General features: G+C 35.7%; 1 protein-coding gene across 7 annotated transcripts in view; it reads left to right on the top strand.

Annotated features, from left to right (window-relative positions):
* Window positions 1-23,343, top strand: part of Wnk1 (WNK lysine deficient protein kinase 1) — a 130,817-nt gene that overhangs the window by 77,073 nt on the left and 30,401 nt on the right. For 2 of the 7 annotated variants that reach the window (XM_052174718.1, XM_052174716.1), the window contains exons 6-12: window positions 654-873; window positions 2,295-2,628; window positions 3,230-3,417; window positions 11,403-11,483; window positions 19,184-19,309; window positions 21,524-21,655; window positions 22,516-22,803. In XM_052174718.1, coding sequence (XP_052030678.1) covers window positions 654-873; window positions 2,295-2,628; window positions 3,230-3,417; window positions 11,403-11,483; window positions 19,184-19,309; window positions 21,524-21,655; window positions 22,516-22,803 — 1,369 coding nt within the window. Of the gene's footprint in view, window positions 1-653; window positions 874-2,294; window positions 2,629-3,229; window positions 3,418-11,402; window positions 11,484-19,183; window positions 19,310-21,193; window positions 21,656-22,515; window positions 22,804-23,343 lie in introns of all 7 variants that reach the window. The other 5 variants (XM_052174720.1, XM_052174719.1, XM_052174715.1 and 2 more) reach the window with 4 other exon arrangements.

The raw sequence follows: 23,343 nt of genomic DNA, 5'->3' as shown, positions 1-23,343 counted from the left end.
GACTTTATCATTTATTATTGTAGAACTTTGAGAAAGACTATTAACCTTTCTCTGCCTTTATTTTATATTAGTCAGTGAATGGTATTCCATTGGATAGTTTATTGTTCAGGAGTCAGACAAAGCCATATGTGTAATTTTGTCTTCTTTGCTTTTGATTTGTTTTGTTATACTTCAATATTTTCAAGCTTTGATATTCTGTGTATTACTTCCCATTATTATACCCTACTAACTAGTAAGATTAGATCTTTTGATTTAAAAATTGTCCCTAACGACTGTTATTTTGAAAAAAAAAAATTGAAGTATGACTATATGCTGGAGATGTAGAAGTAGTTGTCTAGCACTTGTAAGGTAATATATTGCATTGCCAGCACTCTCACTCACAGAAACACACACACACACACACACCCCTCTATAACATTACCATTCAAATGGATTAATGTTGAAATGAATACCAATTTTCCTTTTTTTTTCTATTATAGATTTTCCCCCTTAACTAAATAATAGTAAACACATATATTCTTTGCCTATAAGTACTCTGTAGTCTGAGGCCAGCCTGGGCAACATAGTGAGATACTATCTCAGAAAGAGAAAGAAAAATGTCCTTTCAAACTAATGACTTTCTTTTTTTAATTTTCTTTTTCTTTCTTTGAAAGATATTCCATCAAAGACCTTTTGAACCATGCCTTTTTCCAGGAGGAAACAGGGGTACGGGTAGAATTAGCAGAAGAAGATGATGGAGAAAAGATAGCTATTAAATTATGGCTGCGTATTGAAGATATTAAGAAATTAAAGGGAAAATACAAAGACAATGAAGCTATTGAGTTTTCCTTTGACTTGGAGAGGGATGTACCAGAAGATGTTGCTCAAGAAATGGTAAATTGGTCCTTAGATATTGATGTAGATTTATGTATACTGAAACTGATAGGCAAAAACCAAGCAACTAATTAGTGATGTATGATATGTATCTCACTAATATGAGGTTGTGTTGCTCCCAAGTGTTTTGTCTTTGGATGTAGTCTTGCAGGGTTCCTATGATTTCTCTTTACATTTTTTGTTTGTGCTTTTTGATATTGTTTTGATAATATCCTTTAAATATTTTTCTTATATGAGGACAATAACATGTAGGTACAAGTGGACAAATGAGATATAAGACTGGGATGCAGTTTGGAGTCCTTCTAATGTCTATAAAGCTTAATAACTCCTCCTTTGTAGCTGACTCTTTAATCAAAATGTGTTAGTTATGCTATTTTGCTGTGGGAACACTGGACTCAGGGTCCTCCTGTCTCATCCCACAGAGTGCTGAGATTATAGGCATATCCAATCTGATTGAGTTTGGAATTGCTTCTAAATAATGGTTAGCCTTTGATCCAGCCTCATAAATACTGTAGAGAGATTATAAAGCATAGCAGAGAGATAGCAGTTATAATTGTATACTGCTTTTACAAAGATACTTAGTCCAGTTTCCACCACCCACATCAAACAGCTCACATCTGCCTATAATTTCAGCATCAGGGGATCAAATGCTGGGCCTTCATCTGCACATACATGATTTAAATAATAAAAATAAATATTATGAAAACGTTTTTACTTTGAAGGGTGTTTTGAAAATCAAAAGTTACTAATCATTCTTTGATGTATCCTTTAAGTATGTGTAAAAGATCACTGTTCTAAAGGAAACCCTTAACCAAATTTAGATATGCCACAGTGCCTAAAAATAAAATAAAATAAAAAAAGGTCAATTATTATACAGATAGACATAGAGTACTTTTACTAGCATTTATAAAATCTATTCAATGTTTTGAAAATGGGCCAGATATGAAAAAGGTACTTAATTTTATTGGTTGGTTGGTTTGCTTGTTTTTTATTCTTTAATCCTTTTTTACAGTCCAATCATTTCCCCTCTTCCGGTCCTACCCCCAATAATTTTCCTTCTGTCTCCAAGAGGATGTCCCTACCCCTGACCTTACCAAACCTCCCCAATCCCTAGGGCCTGAAGTTTCTCAGGGTTTAGGTGCATTTTCTCTCACTGAAGCCAGATCAGACAGTCCTCCGCTGTATATGTGTAGGGGACCTCATATCAGCTGGTATCAGCTGGTATATGCCTGGTTGATGGTCTAGTGTCTGAGAGATATCAGGGGTCCAGGTCAGTTGAGACTGCTGGTCTTCCCATGGCACAGGGCCCACTCTGTTTATCACAATTGTGGGGAAACTTAATGCAGACTAATAATTTTATTGTTTGGAGTCATTTTCCTTAGGGTACCCTTTTCTCCCTAATAAACTCTTTTACTCTGTAGGTCGAGTCTGGTTATGTCTGTGAAGGTGATCACAAGACCATGGCTAAAGCTATCAAAGATAGGGTGTCATTAATTAAGAGAAAACGAGAGCAGAGGCAGTTGGTTCGAGAAGAGCAAGAAAAAAGAAAACAAGAAGAGAGCAGTTTCAAACAGCAGAGTGAACAACAAGCAGGTGTTTCCCAGGCAGGAATCCAGCAGCTCTCTGCTGCTAGCACTGGCATACCCACTGCTCCCACCACTTCTGCTTCAGTTTCTACACAAGTAGAGCCTGAAGAACCCGAGGCAGATCAACATCAACAGCTGCAGTATCAGCAACCTAGTGTATCTGTGTTGTGTAAGTATCTGGGGAAGTAAACAAAAGTGCTAGTTTGTTCTTTATATGTTTCCATTCTTATATCCATGATTAATAGAAGGGTGAAACACTGAGGAAATGTGGTTAGAATAGAAGAAAGTTTGAAAAAAACTTAGAATAGAAGAAACTTTGAAAATTCCATTGTCTTGACATTTTGAGCTTTTAGTTGTCTGTTTTACTTAGTTCCTTAAAATTGAGAATAATCAAGAGTGAATAAATTTTGGCATTTTTAATTGCAGCTGTAAGTCTGGTTCAGCTCTTTTAGCAAAACTGCATAGCAGATCAAAGGCTGATGAGACCAGTGCTCATTAATTGAATAGCAAGTACACATAGATCTCAGCAGGGTAAGATCTGGAAGTTGGATTCAATTTAAGACTAACTTTTGTTTGCTCCTAAGATGATAACATTCAGTGATAATCAGAGAAATATTTTTTAATTACTCATTTAAGCTATTCTTTTTTTTTTAAATTTATTTCAGATTTGAACATAGAAATAACCAAAAAACATTAAAGTAATGGCTCTAAATGCAAACAACTTCTTCCTCTTCCATTTCCCTTCCTCTTATGATTCATTTTTCCTTCAGCTGATGGAACTGTTGACAGTGGTCAAGGATCATCCGTATTCACAGAATCCAGAGTGAGCAGCCAACAGACCGTTTCCTATGGTTCTCAACATGAGCAGGCACATTCTACTGGCACAGCACCAGGACATACAGTTTCTAGTATCCAAGCACAATCTCAGCCCCATGGGGTGTATCCACCCTCAAGTATGGTGAGTAAATGCATAAGAAAATGTAATACTAAAACAATAGCCAATAGGTACTCTGCCAAATTCAAATTATGTCATCTAAGTAGCACTGTGAGTCTAAGAGAATATAATGGTCTAAGTCAGTCTTCGTTTTCTGGTTTTTACTTGGGGAGACTTAAATAGTAAAATGCTTAAAAATTTATCTGTACCAAACATGTACAGACTTGTTATTCCCTAGCAATATGACAGTTTTTTTTTAACATGGGTTTTGAATTACATTGGGTACTATTTAAGTATATAATCTAGAGATTATATGCAAATTCTGTGATAATCTATATAAAGGAATTGGCCAGCTGCAGATTTTGTGTTTTTTTGGGGGGAAGGGGGTTGAAACAGGGTTTCTCTGTGTAGCCCTGGCTGTCCTGGAACTCATTCTGTAGACCAGGCTGGCCTCGAACTCAGAAATCCGCCCAGCTGCAGATTTTGATATCTGTTGGAGTGACTTGAAACCAATTCAGTGCAGAGACTGAAGGTTAATGTTATTTCTAAAGCAAATCAATTTATAACATTATAACTGGAGTAGATCAAACTGGGTAAAATACACACTAAAAAGTAAGAATTAGCTGAACTTCCTACAGAAAGCAGGCTTTGTGAATTTTAAGCCTCCAAAGAATTAAAACTTTTCACAGTGGCATAAACTAGATATACTGGATGATTTGTGGGTGGAACAAGTGTTTTGTTTGGTTGGGTTTTTTTGCTATTTTTTAAAGCTTACTTACTAAAGAAATTTTAAGATTTTTCTTTTGTATAAAAACCAGGTAAGACCCTCAAAGTATAATAGAATGTTGCATGTGAGTATTATAGACTAAAGGAATCCTTTATTGTATGACCGCAGACTAATTTATTGCTTGTATTTAGTTGATCATCAGTTGCTATGCGTGTTCCTTTCCCAGTATATGTTCATTTGCTTTTTCCCTTTATTTGATATTTATTTCATTACCAGTTTATTTTTAGAGTCAGCTTATAGAAGTAATTTCTTGGAATAGTTTATGTTTGTGTTCATGATGTGTATGCACATTGTCCATTTTCAATAGTGAATGTTAAAGTAGATGAATCATAAAATATCCTCATTTCTTTTGCTGACTCTGAGTGAGATCTTTGGATGAAAAAAGCTAGATCATATACTTCAGAAAGGAATTAGATGATAATCGTTCACTCTATATCACTTGTTTAGTATAATCTTTAAGCAGACCAATTTTCCTCCCTCCTCAGAAGGCTTTAATCTGAATTTTGAAGAATTTCTATCTTCATTAAATGAATTTTTTTTCAGGAAGATACTTTTTGCTCATCAAAGATGTTTGTTTTGGAGTCCATTGATTGATCAGTCCTGCTTTGGACGTAGGTCCCAAGATTAATGGCCACATTAATACAAAGAAAACTACTACTAATATATACTAACCTCTTAACAGTCTGTTCTTTAGCCTAAGTATGGCAAATAATGTTGGGTGATTTATTTCTGAATACTGACAAATACTGGTTGTCAGCACTTCTCCCTTTATTTAATATTTTCAACCTCTTGACTTCCCTCACCACAGGGTTATGTATGTTTCTAAAAGACAAACAGGATTGATCATTTATGTAGATGTTAAATGCTTAAGCCATTAACATAGTTGTATTTATTGCTGCTCTAAAATCAGACTTTCTAGATTTTTAATGACAATATCTATAGAGTAGTTATAAACAGTTACAAGTCTTTATAATAAAATATTTTATACTTCTATTGTCTCATTTCAAGAACTTACTATGCCTTACAATAATGGATAAACTATAAGAGAAAATTTTAAAAGAGGAAAGATAAAAAATTGGAACCAAAATGAACTAAATTATGATGCATACTTATAGGATCCAAATTTGGCTGAAAGCATTCTTTGCAGCCGGTTTTGAAAAAGAAATAAACTTGCTCCAGAAACCTCACAGTATTAGACCAGCTCTGTAGCTGTGTTAAACCCTTTCTCTTAAGGTACTTCTTATTTTGTAGGTCTAAACTGAATTTTTTATATTGAGGGTGGTGGTATGATTCTTTAGAGATTTAAATTGAAGGCATTACCCCCCCCCCCAGCTCCTTTATAACAGTAGACAATATTTCTGATACCCAGTTGTGAAATTTTTTCTTCTAGTCAATGACGTTTTAACCTTTGTACAGAACATGGCAAGTGTAATAAAGTAGTGTAAGCAAACAACTTTTTAGACTGCCTTCTATAATAGATGAATTTTTTCCCCTCAAGTTGCTGGAGCTCTTGCAAATAATGTTCTCAATCTCCCAAATCTTGTTCTTTAATAGAATTAATTCTTGCATAATCTAAGTACGTTTTTAGAACTATAGTTAACTTGTTTTTCTTGTGTGGTATTGTTAGCCATCTTTTTTAATTAGTGAACTTCATATTAATAACTTAACAGTTGGTATTATTTGAAAATATTCAAGGTCATAATAGGTCTTTTGATTGTTTATAAGAAAACCTCAGAAAAGCACCAGAACAGGGAGAACAGTTAGAAGATACCAGCTATGCTTTGTAGAATTATGTCTTACACTTTTTTTTGTAGAATTGGGGAGGGTAGAACATTTCTTTATGTTAACTATACCCTATTATTACTGTACATTTGGTTATTTTGTTTTCAAAGTACTGTGTTTTTCATGTGTGTTTGTTTTCTGTTTAGCCTCGTCGTGGCCGTAGCATGTCGGTTTGTGTTCCCCATCTTTCTGCTGTTCCCTCTCTATCCCGCATCTCTCCCAGTGCTCCTTCTACCCCACCACCAGTGCTGTCTGCACCTCTTTGTCCTTCCCTCCTTCGGACTGCCCCTGAGGAAACTTTTGCCGAAAAACTCTCTAAAGCATTGGAGAGTGTCCTGCCTATGCACTCTGCCTCCCAGCGCAAGCACCGACGCTCCAGCCTGCCTTCCCTCTTTGTCACTACTGTATGTAACTGTAAACTTCCTGACAAGTGAAAAACCATTACCAATGAATACATCCGGGCATGGAGAATATGCTTAAAGAGCAAAACTAAACTATTAGCAACTGTTGTGCTTTTAAAAAAAGTTTTAAGATAGCTATTCCTATAGGAAACATTTTGTAATAAGACATTAAATTGGAATAAAAAGCAAAGAGGCAATGAAAGAGAATGCTTATGATATCATTAGCAATATTAATAGAGTTTTTATTATACTTCCCTATCTTCTATTGATAAAATGGTTTTTATTTTCATGTCTTAGCAAAAAGTTATGTGTATTTATTTCATTAAACTCATTAGCCAAATCAAAGTAGAGTCTACCAAACATTGACCAAGTATATTTTCTCCTCAATTTATTCTTAAGAAATACAATTAATTGTATCCTTTGTTTTTTAAACCAGTCAATTGAGGAGTAAAACTTGATTTTAATTCAGTCATTTGTATAAAATAAAATGTCAGGAAACCAAAAGGCTATTTCCTCTCTGGGAAGCACTTTTTTTTTTTTAATCTCTTAGATTACATAAAATGGGGCATAGAATAAATATATATATATATATATATATATATATATATATATATATATATATATACATGTAATTTTCCTTGTGTCCATTAATGTCTATGAAAGATACACCTCTAAAATTACATTAATTGCTATGAGACCTTATTTGCTGCTTTCCAAACAGAGAATGTTCTGAATAATAACACCAGATTTTTACTGTACAGTGTTTTATGCTTCAGGACACAACTTGAATAATCAATAAAATGTGATTATTCTGATTTGGTGGAGAAATACTTTAGCAGGTTGAAGAAATGGCTCCATAACTAAAGTACTTGCTGCACAAGCATGGAGACCTGAATACAGATTCCCAGAACATATAAAGCCTGATCCATAATCCCAGTGTTCCCATTTCGAGATGGGAAATGGTAATAGACTCTCCAGAATCTCATGTGCCTTGCAGTATGTTCTATACATAAGCAACAAACACCCGTCTCTGGCAAGTTGGATGGTGATGTGCAACACTTGACTTTATCCTCTGACCTTAATACCTGCTTTTTTGTTATTAAGGATTGAATCTGAACCCTTACATATGCTCACCAAACACTTTAGGAATCCAGAACATGGTAGAGAATTATGTAAATTGTATTTGACAAGCTAGGATTCTAAACTCAGTCTTAAATTCCGGAAACAAAACGTGCTATTAAATCAGGTTTGCCTCTTTTTTACCTGAATTGTCATAATTAGAAAACTCATGGTATTCCACCCTTAGCAATGATCAGAAGAGTGATTTAGCATCTGTAATTTGTTTTATAGTAAAACTATTCATTGTAGTTTTAAACACAGAAGGAAACAAGTCATTTATCTTTTTCTTTCTTTTTTAAGATAGTGTCTCACTATATAATTGCTCAGGTCTTGTACACTAAAATCCCCCTGCCTCAGCCTCCTGAGTGCTAACATTATTATAACTGTGTACCACTGTACTTGAATTATCTTATACCAGTTACCAAAAACCTCTTCTGATTTATACGATTATAAATTTCTTCTGTTCATCTACTCTTAGTTGTGAAAAATAACTGAAGCTTCTAATTTACTGATGTCATAACACTATGAACAGTAGCTTAAATTGAAGTAAAATTTAAATTATAAAAATAGTAAGGCTATTTATCGTCCTTTAATATTCTAACTTTAGCTCTTTCCATTGACAAATATTTTAAGAATGAACACATTTTTTATAGGTAAAAATAGAATAATTACTTGGGAAGTTTTAATTCATGCCTTTGCTTTGATGGAACAAGTTTGAAGGAAAGCAGCTGGGTTTTTTGTTTTTGTTTTTCATTCAAGGAAGTGCCACAGATTGACTTTATTGGCCCTGGATGTATTTAATGGATTTTTGCTATAAATTCCAAAAGCATTGTTAGTTATTAAATTTTTGGTGTGGCCACTTCATGGGGTTACACAGAACTATCCAGCTGTGCATGTCTGATGTAATTTTACATATTGAATGTATGAATTACTTGTCTTATTCATGTTGATACAGCCTCAGTCCATGGCGCATCCGTGTGGGGGGACCCCAACATACCCAGAATCACAGATATTTTTCCCAACTATTCATGAACGTCCAGTTTCTTTTTCACCACCTCCTACCTGTCCACCGAAAATAGCCATTTCCCAACGACGTAAGAGCACCTCCTTCCTGGAAGCCCAAACTCGCCACTTTCAACCCCTGCTGAGGACTGTTGGCCAAAATCATCTTCCACCTGGTGGCAGCCCAACTAACTGGACACCAGAGGCCATAGTTATGTTGGGTACTACGGCCAATAGAGTAAATAGAGAGCTATGTGAGATGCAGGTCCAACCTGTGTTTGAGCCAACCCAGATTTACAGTGACTATAGACCTGGACTAGTACTGTCAGAAGAAGCTCACTATTTTATTCCTCAGGAAACAGTATATCTAGCTGGGGTGCATTACCAGACCCAGGTGGCAGGACAGTATGAGGGCATTTCATACAACTCATCAGTACTGTCAAGTCCTATGAAACAGATAACTGAACAGAAGCCAGTGCCTGGGTGCCCTGCCTCAAGTTCTGTCTTTGAATTTCCTTCTGGACAGGCTTTCCTGGTAGGACACCTTCAGAATTTAAGATTAGATTTTGGACCAAGTCCAGCATCACCCCTCTCTAGTGTTTCTGCGCCTAACAGTACAGATGCTACACATTTGAAATTTCACCCTGTCTTTGTACCTCATTCTGCACCAGCTGTGTTAACTCATAGCAATGAGAACAGAAGCAACTGTGTATTTGAATTTCATGCTCAAACACCAAGTTCCTCTTCAGGAGAAGGAGGTGGGATTTTACCTCAACGTGTTTACCGAAATCGACAGGTTGCAGTGGACTCAAGTCAGGAAGAACTGTCTCCTCAGTCAGTTGGATTACATTGCCACCTGCAGCCTGTTACTGAAGAACAACGTAATAACCATGCCCCAGAATTGACCATTTCTGTGGTAGAACCTATGGGACAAGTCTGGCCAATAGGAAGCCCAGAATATTCCAGTGATTCCTCTCAAATTACTTCTTCAGATTTCAGTGATTTTCAATCACCTCCCCCTACAGGGGGAACAGCTGCACCTTTTGGCTCTGACGTCTCATTACCCTTTATTCGCCTGCCTCAGACAGTGTTACAAGAATCCCCACTATTCTTCTGTTTCCCCCAAGGAACCACATCTCAGCAGGTCTTATCTGCTTCATATTCTTCAGGAGGATCTGCACTCCATCCACAGGTTATAGGAAAACTTTCACAATTCTTTTAAACTACCCTATTATGCACAGTGCATTTAAATTTTCTATCTCATTTCCCTGAATCATGGATTTTTATGGAATGTTGTTTATTTTCTTAGTAGGATTTCTTTTGTGGTTATAAATACTTGTACTAAAGAATGAACTATAAAGCAGAAAATACCTGGTTTGCCTCTGATTTTAGTTGTCATAATCAATGACTAATCTCTTTGGAATTTTGTGGTAGTAATGAAAATGCAATTGTTTGTCAGTCTTGATTATTTATAGTAAAATGATTTAGTGTGTAATTCCTTCTTCTAGATAAGTTTAAAAATTAAAAAATAATCATAAAGCAAAATGGGAAGTAATGAAAACTTTTTGGTGCCATATTAAGAAATACAGAGCTTTCCTTTATTAGAACTTAAAACATATTTTAGGAGTTTAGCTTAACAAAGGTGCCATTTTGAGATGGTATTAGTCAAATCACTATATTAAAGATACAAATAAAACAATAAATTTAATAAAATTAATAAAATTAAGTCCTTACTAAAATTAAGGACTATGTCTAATTTTAATGACTATTAGAGCCTATATTGTATAATGATTCTATTCAGTTTTCAAGAATTTATGATAACGTGTTAGGTGAAGAACAGTGGATCTTTCAGGCCCTGTTCTCAATACATTTAAAACTTTAATCACTAGGTGATTAAACACAGGTGTGTCCATGAACACAAGGACATAGAATTAAAGAAGTTAGCAGTGACTAACTCATACCAGTTATTTAGAGTACTGTTAAGAAGCAAAAGGACCCTGAAATGTAAACAGTGTTGACATGCTGTATGCTTACATTATCCTTTAAGCTTTGCAAAGGAAAAATATTTTTAAAGAAAATTGATAATTAAAGTTTTAGTGGAGTGTGATACATCTAAGAATCTGCATTGGAATGAAAGAATAAAGGTGGCAGCCTTTTCTTTTCCTTAACATGTTTATATAAATAGTATATATGAATTAATTTTCTTAACATATATTCTTATACCCTATTCTTACTTAATTTGACTTCTTGTTAATTGGAATACACTGTTCAGTTTCTCAGACCCAATATGGTTGACATTCTGGGTTGGTTAATCCTTTGAGTGAGATTCATCTGGTCATTATAGACATTTTTTAGTAGTATCTTTAGAAGTAGCAGCTATTTCTTCTAGTTAACAATCAGAATGACTCCAGATATTTCTACATCACCTAGACAACCATTATATGCCTGTTTAGGAGTTATTTTTTAACAGACCTTGTACTTTTTTCATCAGAGTTACTATGACACTACAAGAAACAGCAAAAGAAAACCAAATTAGTATTTTTGAATGTGGTTTTCTTTAATTGTCAAGAATAAATGTTTTCATATTGATATCTTACCACATTTTTCGGGTGACAATTTTATTGTGAATCTGACTATTCAAGCTAGCTAAAACTCTAAGCAGCATCAATGGAATTATCATTGTATTGTGTTTTTGTCTTTCTGTTTGTGTTTACCTGAGATGTGATTAGAAATGTTCTATGATCTTTTTCTTGAACTTACCTTACCAAAAAAATCCCAGAGGTCGGTCTTGTACTACAGTATCAAGCTGATGGTTCATTTTGATCAAGCAATCTTCTCAGGATCTGAAGTATTTATACAAAAATCTAAACAGTGTGTGTATAAACTTTCTCTAATTTGTATTTGCTTTCTTTCTTCAGGCACAGGGGCAGAACCAGGGCCAGCCATCAAGTAGTTTAGCAGGAGTCCTATCTTCACAACCCATCCAACATCCTCAGCAGGTAAAAATGTTGCATTGCTATATTTAGCAGTAGCCTGAAGCACCGTTTTATATCTTTATGAGCTAAATTTCTGATATAATGGCTTGCTAATTTTTTGAAAGAGTAATTAAGTATCATAACACATCTTATGCTCCTATGAGCAATTTAAAAACTGTGTGTTGAAAAGAATTTTGGGCTGAAGAAATGGCTCAGAGGTTAACAGCAGTGGCTGCTCTTCTAGAGGTCCTGAATTAAATTCCCAGCAACTACATGGTTACTCATAACCATCTATAATGAAATCAGGTGCCCTTGTCTGTTGTGGAGGCATACATGCAGGCAGAGCACTGTACTTAATAAATATATAATAAATCTTTTTTAAAAAGAATGAAAAGAATTGTTATATATTTATAATTTATCTCTTTTCCTAAATGATCTTATGCATAAGGTAAACCATACAAAGAATATCTTTGTTTCTGCTTATTTATGTTTATTATTTGTCCATGTAAGAGCATTTATCACCTTTAATCCTAGCATTTGGGAAGCAGAGGCAGGTGAATCCTTGCGTTGAAGGTCTATACATGGTCTACAGAGCACATTCCAGCACAGCCATGCCTACTGAAAGAATTCTTTTCTTATCTTTAAACAAAAAAAGAAAAGAAAAGAAAAAAGAGCATTTTGTCACTTCAATTTCCCATGGTACCTGCCTTAAGTCGTGGACTTGTTTTTATTTATTAATATGTGGAATAGAGTATCAGATTTTGTACAAGTATATCTGAGTGAAAACCCAAAGAACATGTTTTTTAAAATAATTTTAAAGGAATTGGAGAGATGGCTCCCTAGATAAGAGCATGTCTATTCTTTCAAAGGACCTAGGTTCAGTTCCCAGGACCCACATGGTGGCTAACAAACATCTGTAACTAATTCCAAGGAATCCAGTGCTCCCTTATGGCCTCCTCAAAATTAAGAATTCATGCTAAACACACATATACATGCAGGCAAAACATTTTAAAGAAAACGTAAAGTTTAAGAAAACGTAAAGAACAACTACTGTTGGAAGCTTCGGGGTTTGTTTTGTTTTTAAGTTTTACTTTTGACCTGGGAGGTTTATGTCCCAAAAGATCTGAATAATTCAGGACATGAGTTTAAAAAGAATCAAAGAGATTAATAAAGCAGCTAATCTTAAAATTAAATATCTATAATTCATTAGTGCTTTTTTTTTTTTAACAGACTTTTGTTTGCAAGAAAATCGTTCTTTTTGGCACAATTTAAAATTATTTCAAAAAAAAATTTATACCCATCTGTGTATATGATAAGTTAGTTCCTTAATAGTTCCTCGGCTAGATAGTTTTTTAACCATCATATTGTAAAGTGGCTTCTGGTTCTAATTTTTGAAACAAATATTTTCTTATTATTAATGGCCTCTCTTAATACAATATGTGAATATATGGTTACTTGATCTTAATGGAGATTAAGTCACAAGTTAGATGGCTCAACAGGTAAAGTGCTTGTTGTGCACCCCTAAAGACTTTTTCAATTCCTGGGACCCACATAGATGTGGAAGGAGAAAACCGATATCACAGAATTGTTCTTCTACAAACACACAACAGCATGAACTCAAATCTCCCCCAACACACAAACACTATACACACAAGAATAGGTAACATTTAATGAGGCTGAGAGGTGCCTTGTTAGTTCCGAACACTTAATAGTCTTACAGAAGACTGGAGTTTGATTTCCAGCATTCACATGATGGCACCCATAGATAACTGTCTGAAATTTCAACTCTAGGGGATCCAACATTTCCTACCTACAGTTGACCGTACCTTAACACACCTAGTTCAAAATAAAAATTAGGGACTGAAGTAGTGAAGAGTTCTGGATACTCTTGGAGATAACCTCAACTTAGTTTCACACAAACACACACACACTCTCACACTCACTCACTCTCTCTCTCTCTCTCTCTCTCTCTCTCTCTCTCACATAAAACTATCCATAAGTAGTGTTTCAAGGGATGAGATACCCATTTTTGACCTCTGAGCACCAGGCATGTATGTAAGCACACTGACAATCATCATTCATACAGATAAAATAAATGTTTTCTAAAAAGTCACTTTGAAGTCCTTTATACAGAAGAAATTAATTGCTTACCGTATTTACCTAGTGACCAATTTCTCATTTTTTAATAAAAAGTTTTGGCCAGTATTGTAGGTCTTATATTACTCCTAACATTTTGTCTAAACAAATCCTTGAATTCTTTTAAATTCAAGAGTTAAAAAGTTTTCCAACATCAATAAATTCTATTTTATAGAATCAAATTACAAGTTATGTAAAGTTGGTTATGGTGGAAGCACTGTGATGAGTACTAATTACTTGCAAGCTTTTGAAGTCACCTTTTATGATATATCCCTAACAGGTGTTGAACTTTGCCTTCTTCCTCTGCTTCCCAAGTGCAAGAATTATAAGCATGAGCCAACCTGGCTTACTTTTTACATAGGCCAACACCAGTAAAAGAAAAAGAGGTGTATGTAGTCTAATATATTTAGCTTTTCTAGAATCTCAGATATAAAGAAAGCGGAAAATAATTACAATTCAAACTTTCTATATCAGTATGAGGTTTATTTTTTGTTTTGTTAAATGAGTTAATGCAGTAGATATGAAGCCTTCATTCAATCTCAGCATTTTGGAGGAAAAGGCTGGTGGATCAAGGCTATCTGGTGTACAGACCAAGTTCCTGGACAGCCAGTGCTATTGACACAGAAAATCCCTGTCTCAAAAGAAAAAAAAAAGAAAAAGAAACTGTTACAATCTGTTACTAGGTTTTATGCATGCAAAGAAGAAAAAGACTTCTCTACCTTGTTGGTAACAGTTTCATTACAAGGAAAGAGGCACACCTTATCTGAAATTTAGTTTACCTTGTGACTTTTTGAAACTTAGTAAATGATAAATGTTTTTCCCTGGTTTTTTTTGTTGTTGTTGTTTTTCTCAAGAGTTATAATGTGGAGGCTAGATAAAGATAGGACTTAGCAGTTGAAAGAGCTTACTGCTCTTCTGAAGATCCAAGTTCAGTTCTCTTGCCAGATGGCTTACAACTACCTATAACTCCAGCTCTAGGGCATCTACCAACCACTTCTGGCCATTTTGGTCACCTACCCGCACATGTATACACTTATATGGATATATACAGAAATAAAAATAAAGCTCTAAAATAGTGTGCTTTATATTAATGTGGTGGCTCCCAATCTTTATAATCTATAAAGAAGGTTGTGGGATCGTCGTACATGTCTTCCATAAAAACATGTACAAAGACTTAATATATTCATACTCCTCTGTTCAGCCTGAGGGTTGTGTTCATTTATCGTCATGCAACTATGCCCTACCAGTCAATAAAAGCTATTCGAACTGGTTTTCATGAGGCAAGTCTAAGCAAAGCATAATTTTAGTAATCACTGTTTGGCTGATAGATTGGTTAGTAGCCATTGTGATTGTGCAGAAGCAGATGAGATATCCTTTTGGCGTACCAAATGTACCAGTGCTCAAAAACAGTACTCTAAGGTACTATTGACATATCTGTCAGTTGTCTTAAATGAGGAATAATCAGTTTATTTAAAAAACATAAAAAATACCCATTTTTTATATTCCTTTACTCAACATTTCCAACTAAACAGTTTTGTCTATTTTCTGACAGTGAGCTAAGGTGGACTAGCCATGAATGGCTCTGAGGGAACCTAAATAATGCAATCATATGATAAAATAGTTATGTAAAAGTAGACATTATCATTACTTCCATTTTACTAATGGGAAAGCTAAAATCTGGAGAACTTTGGGAAACTTTCTCAAACACACAGCTTCTAACAAGTAAGAACACTTTAAATAATCTTACCCCACAGCTCACCATTTCACTGCTTCCCTGTTGTCTTTCTTTCTTTCTTTCTTTTCTTTTTGGTTTTTTGGTTTTTTGGGTTTTTTTGGATTTGGTTTGTTTGAGACAGGGTTTCTCTGTATAGCTCTGCCTGTCCTGGAACTCACTCTGTATACCAGGCTGGCCTTGAACTCAGAAATCCGCCTGCCTCTGCCTCCCAGAGTGCTGGGATTACAGGCGTGTGCCACCACTGCCCGGCCCCTGTTGTCTTTCTAAAAGGCAGAAAAATAGGTTTTCCTGGTTGAAAGGTGTGTGTGTGTGGGGGGGTGTGTGTGTGGTGTGTGTTTAATCAAGAAGATTCTTGAAAAAAATATGTTGGATCCCAATTATTTATAAGTTAGACTTTGATATAAGAATAAAGAATGTTCCAGGCCAAGGGTAGAGGTATTGCAGTTTAGACAATGTAAAAGAAACAACATTAGAAAAGTATGGGACAGATAAAAGAAGCCTTCAGTTTAAGGTAGATCTTTTCTATTTTAACATTTTCTTCCATTTATGAGTGTGTGTTTGTGTGTGGGTGTCTGTTAGCATGTTTCACACACATCTTTGAGTTAGCTAAATCCAATTTTATTTAACTAAAAGATAGATTTGTTAAGGATTACCTTCAGGAAAGAATTGATAGTCAAAATTTTTATGTGATCTTTAATTCTTAATGGGAATGAGAGAAGGACAGGAAATACCATATGCTCAAAGGTAAGGTTTTTTCTCAAATTTATTTGTTGGTGGTAAATTGCTAGGTTTAGCACACACATGTAATCTGAGCATTTCAGCAGCTATGACAGGAAGATGATGGATTTGTCCAGCCAGAGCTATAAAGAGAGTTGAAGACCAGTCTAGATGTCTATCTAGTGATAATCCTATCTCAGAAAAAAACAAAACAAAACAAAAAAAACCCACCAAAATTACATTATGCAAATCTATCTCAGTTACCTAGCGCTCTCTCTCTTTCTCTCTCTCTCTCTCTCTCTCTCTCTCTCTTTCTCTCTCTCTCTCTCTCTCTCTCTCTCTCTCTCTCTCTCTCTCTCTCTCTCTCTCTCTCTCTCCTTTATTTTGAACAACTGAAAAACAACTTATAAAATAATAAAATAAAACAAGTGAAAATAAATGTGCTGAACCAGCAAGATGGCTCAGTGGACAAAAGGCCCATGCCACCGAGCATAATGGCCTGATTTTGATCCTATTTGATACTTTCTCAAGTACTGTATTATTTGTTTAAAGATTACTGTAGGAGCTGATACCAAGGTGACATGAGTGTAAACTTATTTTTTAAAATGTCACAAAACAAAATAAAAATGTACCAATCTAATACTGTGACATTGTAAGTGCAGGCTACAGTTGATTCATTGGGTAAAAAAGTGGTTGCTAAACTTTCCTGCCTGAGTTATATTTATGGAATGCACATAAAAGTTGAACACAGTAACAAAAGTCATCCTAGTATATCTATCAGAAAATGAGAATCAGAGACAAGTGAGTCTTTAGAAGCCAGCCTAGCTTAAATAGGAAAAGATACCCTGGCTCAAATTAAGTGAAATGTCAAAGACAGACACCCATAGGTTGTTTACTGACCACTATAAGTTAGTTCATCATGGCATGAATATACCCAGTGAACATCTGTGTTTACACATACACACAGAAGTATACACATTCTTTTAAAGTATTATGTATAAGGGGATTTATGGTGTTGTACCAGAAAACTACCAAAGCACCTGTAATACAACTCTTGTAAAAATAAAGGTGCTTATGTGCCTTACATTTGAAAAGCATGAGGCTATGGTTTAGTTTTCAAATTAGTATTTTTATATGCCTGCCATCTTATTTAACTATATCTAAGCTATAACTCAATGAGTTATGTAATTATAGGGAATTTGTTCATGTTCCTTAAAGTATAAATAGCTTTAAATTGGCCAGAATGGTCTCCTGGTTTGGGGGTTTCTTTTAGTAAAAGAAGTAAGGAAATTGCATAATGTTCTAGATCTCCAATAGGTTTGGAGATACATGTTCCCATGCCCACCAACACTATTTTCTAAGGAAAGTTTTAAATTAAATCTCTATTCATTAGTTCATGTTAATTTTGAAAGTTGGAATGAGCTGTGTTCCTCAAGACACATGCCTATAAATCCCAACTTCTTAGGAGGTTGAGGTAGGATTGTAAAATACAGTCCTGGTAGGGATACATAGAGTATCAGCATTGAGGAAATGAAGACTCTGAGGTTCTTGGGGCTTGTGGGGCCAACCAGCCTAGCCTAATTGCTAAGGCCCAAGTCCCAGTGAGAGAAACTGTTTCCAGAAACAGACAGCTTCTAAGAAACAATAACTTTGGTTTCTGTTTATGTGCTCACATACATGTATTTACATTTGTATTCATGAACATGCTCATAAACCTTTACATAAATATCTTTTATGTAAAGAGAATTTTCATCTCATTAAACATTTGTAAAGGACTGCTGAGATGATCTAAAACAGGCAAAGGCAATTGCTGCCATTTGTGAGCACCTTAGTTCAAGCTTCAGAATCCCCTGTTGTAGAAAGACATGTCTTATGATCTCTGCATGGTTCTGTGGCAGGCACACATACCAAAAATAAATGTTAAAGGTTGGGTGTTTCTTATGCTTAGAGATAACACGGGCAAGAAAAGCTCTTGAGTTCAATCTTTAGTATCATCAATACATAAATAAACTTATCAGGAATGGTTGAATAAGACAAGTGTATTTCAGTGCTTTTAAAATTAGGTAGTTTTAATTTGATGATAAAAATCATTCTGTAAGAACAAAAGTATTTCCAGATATCTTATATAAAAACCCAAGGCACTTACTATGGTGATTATGCATATCTTTAAACAGGTAGCAGCCAAATAATTGTATTGGATATATCAAGACAAAGGTTTTATGTTGGCTACTTTTACTTCAAGCCAGAATCATCAGGGAGGAGGGGGCTTTGACTGAGAAATTGCTTCTGTAGGCAAGTCTATAGGGCATTTTCTTAATTAGTAATTTATATAAGAGGTCACAGCCTATTGTGATTGGTAGTGCTGGGTTCTATAAGAAAGCAGGCTGAGCAAACCAATAAGTAGAGCACTTCCATGGCCCCTGCATTAGCTCCTGACTCAGGCTGTTTGAGTTCCCTGTCCTGACTTCTTTCAAATATGGCCTATGATGTAGAAGTGTAAACTAAACTCTTTCCTCCTCAACTTGCTTTTGGTCATGGTATTTGATCATAACAGTAGTTAACTCTAAATAAGACCCGGCTATTAGTTGAAACATTTTTAAGTACCTTTCCCACCCCCCCCCCCCAACCCCAAAAAAAGTTACCAAAATGTTAATCAGTAACATCACTGTTTATAATATAGATTTGTTTTTGCTTTGTTTCAACTGAAAATAAAAATGGGAAAACTGAGAAAATCCATAGTGGCTGTTTCTTGAGAATGGATAGAAACAGTAGCATTTACATTTAACTTTTAAAACATGTATACTGAGATTTTACTTTTATATGTAAAGCCTGAAAGATTGTACGTCTGTTCACATGCATGCAGTGTCCATGGAGGCCAGAAGGAGGGCATTGGATTAGTAGTTGTTTTATAGTCTTAATGTCATCCTCATAGCCTATGTTTAAAAGCCAATAGGAGCTGAGGGTGATAGAGCTTGCCTTCAATCCCTACAGTGAGAGGGGCAGGCTGACTCTGTGAGTTCCAAAGCTATATAATACCTTGTCTTTAGTGTGGAAAAAAAAGACCAGCTTAGTTTAGCCAACATAGCAAAATCCCTTTCTCAAAGAAATCTGAAACATTGTATTTTCTTCTTAACAGCAGGGAATACAGCCAACTGCTCCGCCTCAGCAGGCAGTACAATATTCACTTTCTCAAGCACCATCTTCCAGTGAAGGCACTACTGTACAACCAGTGAGTCAGCCTCAAGTATCAGCTGGAACACAGGTAAACTTTGAAGAGATGCTACAAATGATATCTATGTACTTTGTCCTTTCCCACAGGTTTTACCTTCTCTTCAAATAGCGAAGGAATGCAGTAAAAACCACTGCCCTTATACATCTTATTTATTGTAAATCACTATATTCTGATGGCAATGACAATGTAAAATATGAAATTAGGTTTATAGGGATAAAGTAGTTACAAGTATTAAAACTAATGGATTAGATGGAGATCCTTTGGTAATTGAACCTGTGATATTCTCTAGAAATGTATCAGCTATATCTGATATTCCAGATTTGCCACTATATTTAATGTCCATGTAAACTTAAGTATTTTCTCCCTCATTCGCTACAGATAATTCATTGTATTAATTAGCTTCTCATTACTAACAATTAAGTAGAAAATTATTGTAAGGAGTCTTTTTTTTTCTTCTTGTGTGGTTTCAGAGGTTTCAGTCCATCCATGATTTGCAGGCTGTATTGCTTTTAGGCCTATAGCAAAGGATGTAAGAAGGGTTATGCCATAAGAAGCAATTTACCTTATGGCTACCAAGGAACATAAAAGAAGTTAAGGCCAAAATATACCTTTCAAAGCCCCACCTACCCATTACCTATAACTAGGCCCTGCCTTCCACAGTTCCTCTACTTTTTAGTCCATTCAAGGTATGCTTCAGCAGAGGCCAGAACCCTTATGATCTAGTTGTCTCTGGAAATAATGCTCTCAAGGGACATATATTACTAATATCTTACTTTATTCTTAAGTCCAGTTAAAGTTGACAGTCAGGATTACCTAGCACAAGATGGGCATGTTTAAAAATTTGAGATTCCTTAGGCAGGTAGTTCAAAAGTTCAAGAAAAATCTTAGCTATCTGCTATATGCTCCCCACCCCCACCCCCCAAAAAAAAATCTTCATGGATTTTTGTTTTGTTTGTTTGGAGGATATTTTGGTTGTTCTTTGGTTGTTTTTTGGTTTTTTTTTTTTTTTTTTCTTCAGTCACTTGGAATGTACCCTGTAGAAGGTATATTCTTATATATTGAATAACCTTTATCAGCTTCATTTATGCATTCTTTATGCATAGAATATTGTTATTATCATATCTTAGAACAAAAACAGTATCAACTGTGAATGTACTATTTTCTTTACTACAAAGTAAATACTAACACACCTTTCTAATTTCTAAATATATCCCAAATTTCTCAGATGTTAAAATGACAGAATAGTGGAATAATGAGTGATAACATCCTAGAATCAATGAATTGTGTTAATTATACTCACTTTTAGAGACCTGTTTAATATTTTAAAAACTAAGATGTAATATTGGTGAAATCTAATTCCACTAGAAAGAAAATTATGTTTAATTACTATAATGGCTGTCAGAGATTAACTTATAGCAAACATGCCAATGGATTATGACATGTGAAACATATAAATAATACTGATAAAAAACAAACAAAACTGGGTGTTGTAGTACATATCTGGAATCTTAGCACTTGGGAGGTGGGGGCAGGAGAACCTAGAATTTTAAGTCCAGTGTAGACCATTAAGCAGGCTCCAGGAAAGCTTCCGCTATTTATTGAGACTCAAAATTAAAAAAAAAAAAATAAACAGAAAAGGAGAGAGGGAAAAATCCTTGCTTGTGAAAACGTCCTCTTTTTATTGCCAACAATGAAACACTACCAAATTTTTCTACAACAAAAGGTTTGGAGATGACACTTTCTTTATTAGCATATTTGTCTTTCCTATTTTTTCATAATTCTTATGTGTCCTGTTAATTTATACTAATGTATTCAGGGTTTTGGTTTTCTTCTTCTTGGCTAATATATAAATCTTGCTTTTGGCAGCTTTGCTTTTAAAAAAAGATCTTGTTTTGTTTTTCTCTACCTTCCCAGCTTCCAGTTTCCCAGACAGTACCAACTGTCCAAAGTGAACCTCACATCCCAGTTTCAACACAACCCTCAGTTGTTCCAGTCCACTCTGGTGCTCATTTCCTTCCTATGGGACAGCCAGTCCCTACTTCTTTACTCCCACAGTATCCTGTCTCTCAAATTCCCATATCGACTCCTCATGTGTCCACGGCGCAGACAGGTTTCTCATCCGTTCCTCTAACAATGGCTGCTGGCATTAATCAGCCTCTGCTCACCTTGGCTTCATCTGCTACAGCATCTTCAATCCCAGGGGCATCAACTGTAGCTCCTAATCAGCTTCCAACCCTTCTGCAGCCTGTGAATCAGCTGCAGAGTCAGGTTCACCCACAGCTCCTGCAGCCAACAACAGTTCAGTCCATGGGAATACCAGCTAACCTTGGACAAGCTGCTGAGGGTCCAGTTCCCTCTGGAGATGTTCTGTACCAGGTATTGTGTTAGCCAGAAAATCAGAGGGTATTAAAGTGTTTGATTTTGATCATTAAGAACTTGAGAATTGTACTAGTTGAGTGTTCGTAACAATAACGTAAGTTGAAACTCTAAACTAGAAAAAATAAAAATAGCAAAATTCTAATTAAAAAAAAAAAAAGAATAGAAGACTGGGCCTAGTAGTGTGTGCCTTTTATCCCAGTGTTTGTAGGGTAGAGGCACATAGCAGATCTCTGTAAGCTCAAGGCTAGCCTGGTCTATATAGATAGCATAGTCTAGGCCAGCCAGGGCTATATAGTAAGTCCCTGTCTCAAAAAATCTAATGGGATAATATTATAAAATGATTTCTTATACATTTCATTTTTTAAAGACACAACTTAGGAGAAACGTTAACTCAGTGTTCATGGTAAGCTAGATAACCCTGGATATATGGTTAGTGAAATCTACTAGGCTTCTCCTTTATATGTAAATGAGTAAAGAGAGCAGTCAGCCTGGTACTAATAGAAAGTTCAGGGTTTAGATTTAGAGGGTTTACATTTGTTAATATGACTGATACCTGGGAAATAGTTTTGCATTCTTCCATGTGCTCCTTTCTGTGAGGTATTAAGTCCCTAAGTTCTACTTCAATTGTCTCTAGAAGGGGAAATAAAACAGCTTAAATTATGATTGAAAGAGTGGCACCCTCTAAGTTATTTGTCTGTTCATTTTGAAGATGGTCTTTAACCTATTAGAGAGTGGGACACTGTCCTTTGCTTTGTGCTTCCTCCCCGCCTCCCCCCCCCCCTCCGCCTCCTTGTCTACTGATTTGCTAATTTGATGTCCCAACCTGCACTAACTCACCTTCCTCATTTCTGTCACAGGGCTTCCCATCTCGACTGCCACCACAATACCCAGGAGATTCAAATATTGTTCCCTCTTCCAACGTGGCTTCTGTTTGCCTCCATTCTACAGTCCTAGCCCCTCCTCCTCCTATGCCGACAGAAGCACTGGCCACCCAAGGTTACTTTCCTACAGTAGTGCAGCCTTATGTGGAATCAACTCCTTTGGTTCCTATGGGCAGTGTAGGAGGCCAGGTTCAAGTGTCCCAACCAGCAGTGAGTTTAACGCAACAACCCCCCACTGCATCCTCCCAGCAAGCAGTTCTGGAGGTAAATGGAATTACTGCATGTTTATATAGAAAACATCTATGAAGATGGGGTTAAAATAGCAAAGGAAAAACAGACTCCCCTTATTTAAAACACATTTGGAGACTGTTAAACTAACATCTAAATGACTTTGTCTTACAGCAGAATGAAATGCCAATGTGGGGGCCTTGTTGCCACTGGCTGTTCTGTTGGGAAGTGAGTTTGCCTTAGAGAAGATTCACACTATTAGCACTTCACTTCTCTAGCTAGTGCATTAGCCATTGTTCTTCCACAAACTTTTGCCATTAGCAGTTCATAAGAGTATCTTATCTTGCTGTGCTCCCATAAGTCATTTTTGTTCTACTAGGATACAGTTCTGAATTCATCTCTTCACTTTGCTCTACCTGCCCTATTGCACACTCTAGTAAGATGCTGGCTGCATGGCAAATTGTAGTTTCACAATGCCTAGCAAATAGGTTGGCTGACTTCACACCAACAGTCTATACTAGAAACTAGCTTCGGAAACTTTCAAAATGTAAGCACACCATTTTTAGAATTTGAATA

The sequence above is a fragment of the Apodemus sylvaticus genome, chromosome 2, assembly GCF_947179515.1.
Source record: "Apodemus sylvaticus chromosome 2, mApoSyl1.1, whole genome shotgun sequence".
In the NCBI taxonomy this organism is placed as follows: domain Eukaryota; kingdom Metazoa; phylum Chordata; class Mammalia; order Rodentia; family Muridae; genus Apodemus; species Apodemus sylvaticus.
The sequence above is the reverse complement of the archived record's forward strand: the minus strand, read 5'-3'. Positions and strand labels throughout refer to the sequence as shown.